At 48.7% G+C, this 14,826-nt stretch overlaps 2 protein-coding genes and 1 long non-coding RNA gene across 3 annotated transcripts in view; 2 read left to right on the top strand and 1 right to left on the bottom strand.

Moving 5' to 3' along the window:
• The window catches only part of COLGALT2 (collagen beta(1-O)galactosyltransferase 2), a 47,521-nt gene extending 36,407 nt beyond the window's left edge, over positions 1-11,114 (top strand). Inside the window, exons 6-12 of the mRNA XM_027665320.1 lie at positions 3,860-3,979; positions 4,397-4,473; positions 6,254-6,360; positions 7,613-7,745; positions 8,250-8,377; positions 8,907-9,113; positions 9,514-11,114. Coding sequence (XP_027521121.1) covers positions 3,860-3,979; positions 4,397-4,473; positions 6,254-6,360; positions 7,613-7,745; positions 8,250-8,377; positions 8,907-9,113; positions 9,514-9,790 — 1,049 coding nt within the window. The 3' untranslated portion in view covers positions 9,791-11,114. The remainder of the gene's footprint in view (positions 1-3,859; positions 3,980-4,396; positions 4,474-6,253; positions 6,361-7,612; positions 7,746-8,249; positions 8,378-8,906; positions 9,114-9,513) is intronic.
• Positions 11,115-11,465: 351 nt separating this feature from the next.
• Positions 11,466-13,224, top strand: LOC113957647. The gene is made up of 3 exons (XR_003531245.1): positions 11,466-11,614; positions 12,239-12,332; positions 13,075-13,224. It is a non-coding gene; the product is annotated as an uncharacterized LOC113957647 (long non-coding RNA).
• An 82-nt stretch (positions 13,225-13,306) lies between these two features.
• RGL1 (ral guanine nucleotide dissociation stimulator like 1) overlaps positions 13,307-14,826 on the bottom strand; it is a 53,710-nt gene continuing 52,190 nt past the window's right edge. The window contains exon 18 of the mRNA XM_027665294.1: positions 13,307-14,632. Within this exon, the coding sequence (XP_027521095.1) occupies positions 14,535-14,632 (98 nt within the window). The 3' untranslated portion in view covers positions 13,307-14,534. The remainder of the gene's footprint in view (positions 14,633-14,826) is intronic.

The following is a 14,826-nucleotide window of genomic DNA, read 5'->3' as shown; positions in this document are numbered from 1 at the left end:
TGTTGTGTCAGGGGTACTTTGGGAGAACACAGAGCACTGAGGTTCCTGGGGCACAGCAAGGACACCACTCTGGCCAATACTGGGATCAGGTTCTCCTGGACAGTGGGAGGATTTCAGTTAGCCCTGAAATACAGGGGTCTTTTCGGCCAAGTCACAACCTCCATGTCCTCTTCCTGTGCCTGGAATGGCTGTTGGTGTTTGCAGAGAGCTCCAGGTGTCTCTGAGACATCACTGTCCCCGAGTGCCTGATGCTGCTGCTGTTTGTACTTGTGGTGAGGATGTTTAGTCCCATTTGTTTTCGGAGAGTGGATCTTGTGAGTATTCTGTCTGCAACAAAGTCCAGGCTGGCAGACACAGTGTTGCAGCTGAAAGGAACTCCCAGGAAGGACATTAATGTGATGGCCATCTGTGTTCTTTGCCTGCTGTGTTGAAAAGGGCACAGTTTGGGGCATTATAAGGAAAAAGTGACTGGTGGAAGCTCGGCAACACCCATAAATGCCTTCTAATCAGAGATCATGACTGGATTGCTGACTTATAAAGTTGTGTATGAGTCCCCTGAGTGATGTGCAGTTGGTGCTACCTGTCCTCTCTGAAAGAGAAGTTAAGGTAAGCAGGAAAAGCTGCTCTTTGGGGGACAGCCAGGCAGAGAGAAAGCCAAGGGAAGAAGGATTGTTGTTGTTGGCAGTTGTTCTGCAGAGAAGGCGGGCTGTGACTGCCTTCCCACTGTTCCCAGACAGCACAGCAGTCACCAGCTGTCTGTACCTTCCTTTTCAGGGGTGGTTCTGGTTGGAAGGTCTTAACAGCACCAAAAAAATGGTGTTTTCTTGGCAGACTAAGCAGGGCATTTTTAAAATCAGCTTTGAGAGGATGAGGAGCATCAAATAAGACAAATTATGGAGGAGAGGCAGCAAGAGCTGCAATTGGAGTCCTTGGGAGGCAGAGGTGAGATGTGAACTTGCAGAGCAATTCTGTGGTCCTGACGTTCGGAGTCAGAACATCGATATAAAATCACAGCATCAAGACCTCCCAGATCATCAGGTCCAACCATTCCCCCAGCACTGCCAAGCCCACCACTAACCCATGTCCCCAAGTGCCACATCTTGGCTCCAGATGAGAACTGAGGTTTAGGGCTGGATAGCAGAGCAGACTGTCCCCCCACTTCTTCCCTGTGACAGCTCTCTCAGAAAGGCAGCATCCCACCAGTGTGGTAAGTGCAGTGCATTAGCTCCAACTGTTTCAGAAATATTTCAGGGATTCAAATCCATCATTTTTTCCTTCCATCCTAGAGCACTTTAGCTTTTTCCAGGACTGACCCATGACATGAAAGGCTTTGCTTCAGCTGTCTGGCCCATTGATCTGCTCAAATTGTTGGCTTGTGTCCTGGGCTGAATTTTGTCACCCAGGATAACAGGATGACAAAATGTTTCAGAAATGTGAAAAATATGTGGGCTTTGAGGTAAACTTCTCTTTGGAGTAATTTCAGTTCCCTGAAGTCATAAATAGTCTTGGCTTTTGTTGAGGGCAAGTACTGGGCTTAATGCCTCAGATCAAGCCATTGATTTCCAACAGGGAATCTACTGCTGGAAGCAACTGTTTTGTGATGCTTCAGAGAGATGGTCCCACTTCTGCTGAGAGGACGTGGCTCGTGGTGGAAGTCCTGACTCAATAAAACTCATTGTGGGTGTGTTTTTGCCAGCACTGTACTCTGTAGAGCCCCTTGTGCTCACAGGAGTGTTGAGAGCCAGGCTGATCAGCCTTCCAGTGCGGGGCTTCAAGAGAGCTGGAGAAGGATTTTGAACAGGGACCTGGAGTAAGAGGGCAATGACTTCCCACTGTCAGAGTGCAGGGTTAGATTGGATATTGGGAAAAAATTCTTGTGTCTGAGGGTGGTGAGGCCCTGGCACAGGTTGCCCAGAGAAGCTGTGGCTGCCCCATCCCTGGAAGTGTCCAAGGCCAGGTTGGACGGGGCTTGGAGCAACCTGGGCTGGTGGAAGGTGTCCCTGCCCATGGCAGGGGGTGGGATGAGGTGGGCTTTAAGGTGCCTTCCAACCCAAACCATTCTGTGATCTCCTGAGCTGCCTTTCAGCCTGAGGCTCTGAAGCCCTTGAGCAGCCAGCAGGAAGGTCCAGTCACAGGGATGTGGAGGAAATTTAGGTTCCTTAATTATGGGTTTAGGGCATGGCTGCGAATCCTGGGCACTGCTTATAAAATGTAATAATGATAATGCAAAACCCTGTTGTTTTTCTGTAGCAATCATCCAATTTTATTATAAAAAGAGAGCTGGAGAGAGAGTCCCCCTCCCCATTTTATGGGAGCTTTACCTATATGGTAACTTTATGGTAACTTTTATCCCAGAAAGAACAGGAATACTGGCATGAATCTGCACAGATTAAGTGTGTTTAAGCCAGCGGAAGGTAAGAACAGAGATCAGTGAGCCAGATAAGATTAGTTGATTAGATCAGTGCCAAACCCATTAATGTCAGCAGGTAGTATTTTTTTATTCTGCCATTTACCTAAATTGCAGCTGACAGCTGAATGTGTTTTGGCAAGTAGCATAGCCAGCAATTTACTTGCAAACTTAAAATGAGAGAAACACTGGGGTCATTAGTGCCGACAATTCCGCTCTGCTAAAAATACCAGGGATTAGGGAAACTAATAGATGAAAGCATCAGCACACCAGGTAGTGTCTGCTTTTCATTTATTTCCTAGAGGGAGGGGGGTGGTTGTCCTCGTTCCATTAAAAAAAAATGAAAAAGAAAGGCTTTTTTTGGCCAGTTGTGTGGGTTCTAGCAGCTCTGATTGGGGTTAGATAATAAAGGACCTAACCAGAGCTCGATGAGGAACAACAGAAATACTTTCCTTGGCTTCTCTCTGTGTGGCTTTTGAGCATGTTGCCGGATGTGACATCAGGCCCAGTGCTGCCACAGTTACAGCCAGTGGTGAGCAAATCCTTGTCATCCCAGAGGGAACAGCCTTTTGCTGATGCTGGGATGCTCCCAGTGAACAGGTGGTGAGTGGGTCTCTTCCTTGCAAAGGAACCTGCTCCTAGGAGAGGCTTTGCAGCTTCCCTTTGTTTCCCCCCTCCAAAAAGCAGTTGCAAAAGCTTTTGAGTAGAAGAATGTTCTGTTATCACCTCTGTTTGAAAGCATCTCTTCTCCTTGCTGGAGTCTCTTTCTTGGATTTTCCTCTAACCTTCAGGGCACAGTAAAAAATAGTGTTGGAGAGGAATGGACCATGTTTGGTGTAGACTTAGCAGTTCTAAGATGGTTGCCGTACATATTCATCGAAGTCCTTTGCCAGCACAGGTGAAAATTTGTTGTCTTTATTTTCTAGCCAAAGCAGAAGGAAGCAGTGATAAAGAATAGAATGGGTTGGGTTGGAAGGGACCTTAAAGCTCATCTCATTCCACCCCCTGCCGTGGGCAGGGACACCTTCCACTAGCCCAAATTGCTCTGAGCCCTGCCCAACCTGGCCTTGGACACTTCCAGGGATCCAGGGGCAGCCACAGCTTCTCTGGGGCCTCCCCACCCTCACAGAGAAGTTTCCTCCTAATCCCTAATCTAACCCTGCCCTCTGACAGTGGGAAGCCATTCTTCCTCGCCCAGTCAGTTCATCTCTTTGAAGGGTTAGTTAGGGAGCAAGCTGGGATTGGTTTCATGGGAGAGGCTGCTTGCTGCCAGCCAGGAGCCAGGCAGAACAGCAAATGTCACTGGAATGGTTTTGAATTGTTTGCTTAGGAAGCAGAACTTTTTGGGATTGAGGTCCTGGCACAAGTTTGATTGTGGCTACGTAACCACAGAGCAATGAAATCTGCTGGTAACAGACCTGATTCTAGTTTCTGCTTTTCTGTGATCCTCAGGAATACAGATGTTCGTCTGCAACCGTGAACACTACGGGTTCCTTCCCATGCCCCTGAAACCACACCAGTCACTGCCAGAAGAAGCTGAGAACTTTGTGCACACGCTGATCGAGGCCATGAGTAAGTTGCTGTGCCCTTGCCATGATGGATCCCTCCATGTCTGCAGAGCTCTCCTGCCACTGGCCTAGCTCTCATTCCCTTGGCAGTCTGCATCCTGATCTGACTGCTCTCATGCTGTTTTGACATGCAGTTTTCCACCCAGGAATGTAAGCACTTCTTGATCAGGTCAGCCCCATCCACAAAATCCCTCAACTTCCCCTTATCAAAAGCAAAAATGCATCTTTCATGTGGAAAAGGTGCTGCAGGACCGTGTTGTCTGTCTGGCACGTGGCTGCTGGCTCCGGCTTTGCAACGTGGCTGCTCCCTGCTGTACCCATCCTGCACTGACTCCTCATCCCACCTCCCTGGGGTCCGTGATGGAAACATTGGTGCAGGATGTACATGGGGGTGATGTTTGGGATCTCTGCTCTCTTTCAGTCGATCGCCCTCCTGTTGAACCCTCTCAGTACGTCTCTGTTCCTCCGAAGCACCCTGACAAGATGGGATTTGATGAAGTAAGGACCATGTTTGCTGTTTATTGTCTTGTTTTCCCACTCATCACCTGGAGGACCTGGGTTCTCCCTGTAGCTGAGCTCCCAGCTGTTTCCCTTGGAGTATATTATCTTTTTGCATAGTTACCTGTTTACTCATCTTTTGGGTTGAAACCTTTTGCAAGGAAAAAATAGCCATGTGTATATGGGAAGAACTGCTGAGCTCAGGACAGCAGAAGGGAAAGGGCTCAGGGAGTGGTCTGATGTTTGCTGTGGAGAAAGGAGGCCATCTGTGGGCACTTGGTACCTGCTACAAGACCCCTGTTTGGGAGTGCAGATTTGGGTGCAGGGGCAGTGCCCAGTGAACCTTTGGTCTTCCTCTCTTGATAGTATGGATGTGGGGCTTGGAGCAACCTGGTCTAGTAGAAGATGTTCCTGCCTATGGCACGGGGTTGGAACTAGATGGTCTTCAAGGTCCCTCCCAACCCAAACCATTCTGTGATTCTGTGTTTTAATCCAACCGGGAGGAGATGGCAGAAGTGAGGCTGAAAAACAGGTTATTTAATTCCCCAGTTCTTGTGCTGTCTCCTCTACATCTGACTCTGCAGAGCAGCTTGGCCATCCTTCCAGCTGTGACAGAAACTGGTCTTTTGGGAAAGCTCTCCTGCTTTCCAGTGGCAGGAGGGAAGGATTTCTCTCAGCTGAGAGAGACACTGGAGAGCCCAGGGCAGCTGGGGGCGGCAGGCTCACCCTGGGTACCCTCAGGAGAGGAGCAAACCATGCAGCGGGAGAAGGGGGGAGAGGGATCTGCCATGCTTTAATGAACTGCTGTCTGTGTTATTCCCAGAGCCAGCAGCCCCTGTGTGTGCAGCTGCCAGGGAGGCCCTGGCTCCATGGCCAAGGGAGCCGTGGGGATCAGGGGAGCCTTTGTCTTCTTGCTGTGTTCTGCTCCATCTGTTTGTGTGACTCGTGAAGCTGAACCCGACCCGGCTGTGTGTGTTTGAGCATCTGTGTTTAGAGCACAGCTGGTCCAGGTTTTTTCCATGTTTTCCTTTGTGGCTGCACTTTATTTATCCAATTTATTATTTTTGCATTTGTCCTGAGCTGGAATTTGTTCCGCTTCTTACTGGGATGAGGTTTTGCTCCCCAGGCTACAACACTGCACTTGTACTTGTCTTTCTGGGACTGAAAAGTATCCTTGAGCCTCTGAGGTTTATCTACAACGAGGGCTTCAGTCCTCGGCCCTCCAGAGTCTTTTTGAGGCTTGGATGGAGCCCTGCCCAGACATCTCTGTTCCCAGCCTTGGCTCTCAGCAGCAGCTTCTCGGTGCCTGAAGTAATTACAAAAATCCTCTCTTTACCGTGACCTTGTACTGGGCTGGTGGCCCTGCTGATAGTCCTCAATCCAGGCGGTGGCAGCACTGTGGGTCAGTGTTCCTGTGGGACTGAGGCTGCAGGTGGCTGTGTTACTCTGTGCTTAATATAAACCTAAATGTCCTGCATCTTTGGAAATTATAGACTTGCTGTAACTGGTCTTCCCTCCCTTCTATTCACCCTCAAAGAGCAAGTTTCCCCCGTGAACATCCATCAAAAGTAGTTGTTTAGGAAGAGAACGAGCCTCTAGGCTTTCAACTCAAAACCAACTCCCAATTTTTTGACAAATTCTAAGCAACCTGGAATGAAAAAACATCTGTTATTTTCACAAGACCTGCTTTTCCAGAGGGGCTGCTGGAGAAGAGTGGATCAAGACTTCTCCCTCCCTCCCTCCCCAGCAGGGAGGCTGATGTCTGTCTCTTCTTACCCAGATTTTCATGATCAATCTGAAGCGCCGGAAGGACAGGCGGGATCGGATGCTGCGGACTCTCTATGAGCAGGAGATTGCAGTCAAGATAGTGGAGGCTGTGGATGGAAAGTGAGTTTTGATTGGGGTTGATGACATTTTCAATGAGTGGGATGTGCTTAACTGCTTCATAGCATCTCCTTGGATGCCCTGACCTCCTTCTGGTGGGGCAGCATGGGCTGAGGGGGAGGTGAACACCCCTTTTATCTCCCTGACAGCTGTTTGGGGCAGTTTTGCTCTGTTTCTTTCTTCTTTTGCAATTAGTCAGTCTCTGTGAGAGAACCAGGGCAGTGGGGTTCAGACTAAGGTGAAAATCAGGTTAAAATTGTGCTGATTTCTGTGAATTGTGCAGTTATCTCCTGAGAACATTGTCCATCCCAGGGCTACAGAGCCGTTGTGCTACCATTAGCCCTGACCCAGCCCTTCCCAAGCTTACTCTTAAGGTTTGGAGCACAACTCTGATGAGGAGCAGCTGGAGAGGCTCAACCTGGAGAAAAGGAGGCTCAGGGGGGACCTTCTGGCTCTGCAACTCCCTGACAGGAGGGGGGAGCTGAGAGGGGTCGGGCTCTGCTCCCAGGGAACAAGGGACAGGAGGAGAGGGAATGACCTCAGGTTGTGCCAGGGAAGGTTTAGGTTTGATACTGGGAAAAATTTCTTCCCAGAAAGGCTTGTCGACCCCTGACACAGGCTGCCCAGGACAGTGGTGGAGTCCCCATCCCTGAAGTGTTCAAAAAATCTGTAGATGTGGCAGTTGGGGACATGGTTTATGGTGGGGTTGGCAGTGCTGCATTAATGGTTGGACTTGATCTTAGAGGGTTTTTCCAACCTAAATGATTCATGATTCTAAGGTATGTTAAGATCATTTTATAATGAAAAATCAAGGTCTGCCAAAATTTTGGGTCTATGAGTTGCAAAAAGGCCTCAGAGAGACAGGAGCCCACATGCCATCTAGTGGTCTTGGAGACTTGGGATCCCTTCAAGGATGGGAAAATAATCTTAGCCAAGGAAAATAAACTTAGGCTAAATAATCAAAGGAAAATAATTAAAGCCAAGCACCTGATGTGCTGATGGTCCCACAAGAAGTACTTGGCATAGTTAAGGAAAATTGGTGGTCTCACGAGAAGTCTTTGGCAGAGTTAAGGATATGATTTATCAGCTTGATTTAGAAGTTATTTTCCTCCATGTTTTTGAGCAAAACAAGTGGAGGAATTTCTTGAGGTGTGGCTTTTTCCCGAACATGAGCAGCATTCCCTGTGTTGTGCCTGTGTCTGGCTTGAACTGGCTTGTGTTTCTGAAATGGTGATAGATACTCTGTCTTTCCCAGAGCACTGAACACGAGTCAGCTCAAAGCTCTCAGCATTGAAATGCTCCCGGGATACCGGGACCCGTATTCATCCAGGCCACTGACCCGAGGAGAGATCGGCTGCTTCCTCAGCCACTATTACATCTGGAAGGAGGTATGGAGTGTGGGTGCCTTGGCATTCCTGCAGGAAGGTGCTGTGAGTGCACAGCCAGTCCTGGGGCAGAGCATGAAATCCAATACAGTTTTCTGGAAGTGTAGGATGGAACTGATTTTCTTGGGTTGCAAGGGTTTTCTTCAACACAGCATTCAGCTTTCACATCTCCCTTTTCCCTTTCTGCTACCTAGAGGGGCTCCAAGAGAGCTGGAGAGGGACCTGGAGTGACAGGACAAGGGGGAATGGCTTCCCACTGCCAGAGAGCAGGGTTAGATGGGATACTGGGAAGGAATTTGTGGCTGTGAGGGGGGGGAGGCCCTGGCACAGGTTGCCCAGAGAAGCTGTGGCTGCCCCTGGATCCCTGGAAGTGTCCAAGGCCAGGTTGGACAGGGCTTGGAGCAACCTGGGCTAGTGGAAGGTGTCCATACCAGGTCAGGGTGACCCCATCAACTTCAGGCTGCCCATGTGGGCCACCATGCTCATTTGTGAACCCCCCTGTCTCAGGTGGTGAACAGAGGACTGGAGAAGACACTCGTCATTGAGGATGATGTGCGCTTTGAGCACCAGTTTAAGAGGAAGCTCATGAGGCTGATGGATGACATTGAACAAGCCCAGCTAGACTGGGAGCTTATGTAAGTTCCTGGTCCTCAGCCATCTGGGAGCTCCTGGGCGTGTGGGGAGGTTGGCAGCACTGCTGGGTCATGACAGAGGGGAGCTGCAGGTTGATGCTGGAGTGCAGGGGACAGTGGCAGACACTTCAGTGGCTCTTCCCATCGGGACAGATCTGCCTTATGGGGCAGGCTGGTGCTGGATGCCCAGTGGGCACCATCACTGCCCTTTGTGGGCAGCATTGGCTGATCTCAGCAGTGTAGGAGATGCTGCTGTGACAGAGGAACTGGCACAGCTCAGTCCTGAGTCTTGGACAGTGTCGTCTTAGTTCCTTATGGAGCTGAGGCTCCTTATGGATCCTTTCACAGTGGTACCACCCACGGGGTTAAGACTTGGATGTCTGGGAGAGGTGCAGGACAGAAATCTGTGAGCCAAGTCAGGGATTGCTTCTTGGATTGACCCTTTGCCCTGCCCTGGCTGACACAATCTTGTGATCCTGGTTGCTGCGAACTCACTTTGATCCCAATCTCTTCAATCTTTTCACCCTTTAAGCTACATTGGCCGGAAAAGGATGCAGGTGCAGGAGCCTGAGAAAGCTGTTCCCAATGTCAGGAACCTGGTGGAAGCTGATTACTCCTACTGGACCCTGGGCTATGCAATCTCTTTCCATGGGGCTCAGAAGCTCATCGGAGCTGAGCCCTTTGGCAAGATGCTGCCCGTGGATGAATTTCTGCCAGTCATGTACAACAAGCACCCTGTGTAAGTTGGACGCCTCCATGGCTCAGGGGGACACGAGCTGGGACCTGCTGGCTGGTCTTGAGCTGGATCATGTTGGTGGCCTACTTAGTGGGGACTCCTTGTGCTTGTTAGTTGCACCCTCCTCAGGTAGATCGACGAAGGTGACGGTGACAGTGGGGGGTGTCCCTGCCTGGGGTGGGGGTTATGGGCTGGTTCTGAGGGGCTTGGCTGTCTGTGGGAACAGGGTTTGGTTGTACAGCTGTGTGGCTGTAAGGCATGTGGTTCTGGCTCTAGAGAGCCAGGCTGTACCCCAGCAGCTACCCCCACTCCCTGGGACCCCCTGCTCAGTGGATTGACCTGTCTCCCAAGCCTAGTGCCAGTGAAGATCCACTGTTTCTGATGGCATTTCTCCCCTCTGCAGCACTAAGTACATGGAGTACTACGAGTCCAGAGACTTGAAAGCCTTTTCGGCAGAACCCCTGCTTGTTTACCCCACCCACTACACGGGGCAGCCGGGCTACCTCAGTGACACAGAGACCTCCACCATCTGGGACAACGAGACCGTGTCAACGGACTGGGACAGAACACACTCCTGGAAATCCCGGCAGCAGGGCCAGATCCACAGCGACGCCCAGAACAAGGATGCCCTGCCTTCCCAGTCGTCCCTCAACGCGCCGTCATCCAGGGATGAGCTATGACTGCCCGCTTCCCAGGAACTCTGTGACAGCTGAACCTGCCTCACACTTTTGCTTTTCACCCTTGAAAGTTGTAGAGCAGCTCTTCATGTTGTCTCCTTTCCCACTGCTTCCAATGGCCGAGTGCAGCGGTTGGACCAGATGCCTGCCCAGGCCATTGAGGACAGGGTGGAGGATGAAGGAGGAAAAAGAACAAGTGTTCCAGACTGGCAGAGAGCTGAACAAAAGCCCTTGGAAAGCTTTTGCTAAAAAACAAAACAAAATACCAGCCTGGAATGACATCTTTCTTCAGTTCCTCGTGTAGAACACTGTATTTATAAAGATTAATATATAGAGGTGTACAAGTGTTAATGCCTTTTGGGATGGCTGTACCTGGGCTGCTGCCTCACTCCTTGTAGGTCTGTAGGCTTTTACCACCCTCTCTGCTGGGCGTTTGGGGGATTTGGATTTGTTTTCCAAAGGGATTTCTGTCAGAATCGAGGTGTTTCCCAAGAATGTTCAGTGCAGGGGAGCAGCGCTCCTCTGTCGTCCTCCCCCATCACAGTCAGTGCTGGCTTCCCCCAGCTCATTTTTAATCCTGCTACATCCCATCTAAAAAGGCCTCCCAGTCCAGAAGGGATGTCTTGGCATGTCTGAAATCACGGAGTGCAGGTGGTTGGTTTTATTTGTCTCCCTGAAGGGAACACAGGGGGAGTTAGTCGGTGTCATGTCCTGCTTTACCCCCTGCCTCAGTTTATTCCTTCAGGAAACAAATCCCCACAACCTCTTTGCAGGCCTGTTTAATTAGGCCATAAAAGCAAGTGTCGGAGTTTTGGGAACTTAAAACCTAAAAAGGTAGGTTACAAACTCTCCTTATTAAACTGAAACAACCTACAGCAATGTTACTGTCTTGACAGCCCAATAGAATTGTGTGTTACAGGACAGAAAGGCAACTTGCCTGGATACTTTTTCATGTGAGGAGCAAACTTGTCTGTTTTTCATGTGAGTTCTGATGTACTTGCTGTTGGCTCACATGCCAGCAGGGTATGGTGTTTATTTTTTTTAAAAAAAAAACCTTTCTCAGAGGCCAGGTGATCACGGACTACCCTGCTTAGAGCAGCTGGCACAGACCCTGAGCTGCTGGGCAGTGGGAGGGTTCCCTCCTGGAATTGCCATCTAGGGACTCACCTGCTGGCAGATCTGTGCATTGAGTATGTGTGGCTGGGGTTTTGTTTTTAATTTGTGTTTGTTTTTAATAATTACTGATCAGTGTTGTGCTTTCTGCTAAAGAAGACATGTTATTACCTGTCAGCCGGTCTGATAATACATAGAACCTGGTGCAAGATGAGCAGCTGTGTGTGTTCTTCATTGAGTGAGAGAATCATGGAGTGGTTTGGGATGGAAGGGACCTTTAAGAGTCACCCAGTCCAACCCCTTGCCATGGGCAGGGACACCTTTCACTAGACCAGGTTGCTCAGAGCCTTGTCCAACCTGGCCTTGAGTGTTAAATGTTAAGGTTAATTGAAGGCCCTCAAAGGGATTCTAAGCTGTGTCACTCTCCCCTGGAGTCACTGGAGGTATAAATGTGCCTGTTCTGCAGCTCCCACCTGGAAGCTGTGTTTCTTCTGCTGGCCAGCTGGGAGCAGGTGCCCACAGGACTGGTGAGTATGGAGGTGCCCTGAGGGCTCCATGCACAGCCTGGGTGGAGTTCCTTCTTCACAATCCCTTTTGATTCCTCCGCAGGTCTCACTGTCCCAGCTCAAGTCTGGCCTGTTTGAAGGACACTGGAAACCCCAGAGGTGTTGGCTGGGTGCTCGGTGTGGCCTGCAGCAGGATTTCCATGACCAGGTGAGCATCCAGCATGTTGGCAGGTGTTGCTGTGGATACAAGAGCCACCTCTCTTCCACCCTCATGTGCTTGTTGTTCTGTGATAGACCCACCTCTGTGTCTACGAGTGGCCTCCTTCCTTCTTTCCCCCTGCCACGGGATTTCCCTGTGTCAGCACAAGGTGCTCCCCACTAAGAAACAAAGCATAGATTTTTTTAAAAAATACAAGCAATTGGAGCCCTCTCATGCCCCCCACCCTTTTTTTTTTAACCTCATGCAAATAATAAAAGATAGAAAAGGTCTGATTTCCTTAAGCAGAGCAGTAGCAGTTTATGAAGAACAACTTTACAACAGGGCTGGGTTTTTTAGCTTGGGGTTTTTGTGGTTTTTTTTTTTCCTTTTAGTTGACTCAGGAAGCGGGTGGTTCAGGGGGTTGATGGTGCTTTCAGGGAAGGGAACAAATGAAGAATACATGAATTAAATGACTACGCCTGTTTCAGAGCAGACAAGGCCTCAGTCTTGCTGATCATTCCTTTACCTTGTGTGTTTATACATACAAAAATTATTTATTGACATATGCAAGGCCTGGGGGATGCCAGTGGTTCTACCCTTGTGACAAGTGCTGTTCCCTGTCTGTGTTTTCAGTTCCTTGGCAGGTGCTGGCCAGGCTTTGCCCTACTCAGAAATAACCGTGTTTTGGAAAAGTAGGAGCCAGTTGAAACACTTGTGGATTGTTCTGGTATTTTTCCAGTTTCCATGTACTTACTTAACTTTGTGGTTTTTTGACTCATCTAAAGGGCTTCAAAGCTGATGAGCAGCACCAGCTTTGAACCAGTCTTCTGGCAGCTTCTTCACATGAAAGGTTGTGGTGACAGGCCCTAAAAATTATTAATTGCAATAAGACTTCTTGGACCCAACAGCTCTGTCTTTGCTTTGGCTTAAGGATATGTAGTGGGTTGAGTTTTTGGATTTTTTAGGCCTTCCTTAGCAACAGGGTCAGGAATCTAAGGCAGTATTCGGTATCATCCCTTTCCACAACACGACATATAAAAGGCGCAGATAAGAGTTTGCTCTTCTCTCTTCCAGTGGCTGAAGGTGACAGGTCTCTGTAGAGGGGCTTTGCTTGTACAGGCCAGGGCCTGCTGCTCAGCCCTGCCGTTATCTCGGGTCCCTCCGGGAGGCGTGGAGGAGTTGGCTGTGCCTCGCACAGTTCTGCTGCCCCCTTCAGGGAACTGTTTAATCCGGGTTTTTTTGTACTTATCCGCTAGCTCTCTGTTAACGGGTATATTTGGAGGGTATTTGGTTTTAGTTTTTATCCCTGTTTCCCTCTCCCTTTTCCCTTTTTTTCCCCCCGGGAGCTCCCTGTTGTGTGTACAATATATTCAAATTGTATATATAACTGTAAATATATATATTTTTATATAATCCAGTTGATTTTGGTTTCTCTCAGTTTCTATAGGTTTTTTTTCCTCTGCCTAAAGGGGGAAGCAGGGGAAAGGCTTTCACTGAGCGTTGGAGATTTTGGCAGGAAGCCAGCTCAAACTTGCTCAGGATGGAAGAGTGCTGTTGTGCTCTCAATGCATTTGGCTTTGCTGTTTAGAAGTTAAAACAGTAAAAGTGAAGAGAATGACAGTGAGGAAAGTGCTACGAGGTGTAAAAGCCCCACAACTGACATGCAATAATAAAAGAAAATCAACTGACTCCAGGCAAATATTAATGAAAAACAATTTATATACTTATCATATAAAGATTACAGGTAAGCAATTAAAAACCTCTTATATATAAACATTTGGAGAGTGTAATTTTAAAATCCAGAACATTCACTTTTCAGCTTAACACAGACATACAACCTCTGAGTGAACAGTACTATATACATTAGGAACTATGCTGTATGTACATGGGAAACTGCTCTGTACAGACACTGACACTGAACCAAAATGCAGAGAAACCTTAACTTCTAGTCTTGCCCTAAATTTGGGCGAAGGTTTAGGCTCAGTAACAACCCCCTCCCTCTACCACCCTCTAAACCAAGATACAACTGGAATTCATAAACTGTTCAGACTAGGACCTGTGATAGGTCTCTTGGATGTACAACAGGCCTGTTGGACCTACAATAGGTCTGTTTTACCTACTTGTAAACAGAAGTGATAAATCCAAATGTAGTGTAAAACTTATGGAACCTGAGCCCAGTTTTGAAAATTAGTGCGACAGAACTGGGGGGGAAAAGGCCCAGGCATGGATAAAACTCTTATTTTAACTAATGATCCTTAACAGTCCTAAGTTATCTATTTGGATAATAACTAACTCCTAAATTTGCACAATGCTATCTAAGGAAACAGAAACACTGTATCTATTTAATGTATCTCAAATAAGGGCTGTTTACAATCCAGCGTCTCACTTATGGCTTTTAAAAAATTTAAAAGTTCTGCTCATGAAGAGTAATTGCACATGAGGAGGAGGTACATCCATCACACGAGAAAGGCATCGAGTTCTGTTCCCTGGGTTAAAGTCCAAGGCAAACCACCCTGTCATGGCATTAAGACCTCAATCCAACACAAGTAGTGTGTGTTTGTCCCGTTCATGAACAATTCATGACGATCATCCAAAGGCAAATGCAGTTCATTCATTTTAAAGTTCTTTGGAAACCAGATCCAAAACAGGTAATTCTCTGGTGCAGAACAAGTGCAAAAAGCCTTCAGCTGGTTCAGGCAGACGTGCACTCAGAACTTTCTTCAGCTGTGTAAAAATAAATTCAGATGATCTTCTGTGTAATACTGGCACGAAGGAGACTGTTTTCTCACAGAGTTGGCTCGTGGGGTGTCCCTTAAGACAAAGGTGGCAGCCTCTTGCCCCAGGGCTGCCCAGTCCTCCAATTGCACATTTTCAACAGGTAATACTGACACATCCACCCCTAACACTGGACGGCAGCGAAGGTGAAGTCTCAGCCAACCAGCTCTGCTTTCTTCCGCAGGATGAAGTCGAAGTTCACGTGGCTGTTCATGCCATAGAACACGTTGGCATCCCGTGGGAACACCAGCTCTGCAAAATGGGGCCCAGAGCAGCGTCAGCACGAAGGAAAGCTGGGAAAGGACAGGGAGCAGGGAACAACAGAGCGTGGGGGGCTTTCCCTGTTTGGCCAGAGTGGCATCGGGAGCTGCCCTCAGCAGCTCTCCCACAGGGAAGGGGAGCAGGGCAGGAGATGGAGGCCAAGCCCAGGCTGTGTCAAGGCTGGC

Source organism: Corapipo altera, unplaced genomic scaffold (genome assembly GCF_003945725.1).
Source record: "Corapipo altera isolate COAL_440 unplaced genomic scaffold, ASM394572v1 316, whole genome shotgun sequence".
NCBI classification, from domain to species: domain Eukaryota; kingdom Metazoa; phylum Chordata; class Aves; order Passeriformes; family Pipridae; genus Corapipo; species Corapipo altera.
This window is presented reverse-complemented; position numbering and strand designations above follow the sequence as displayed.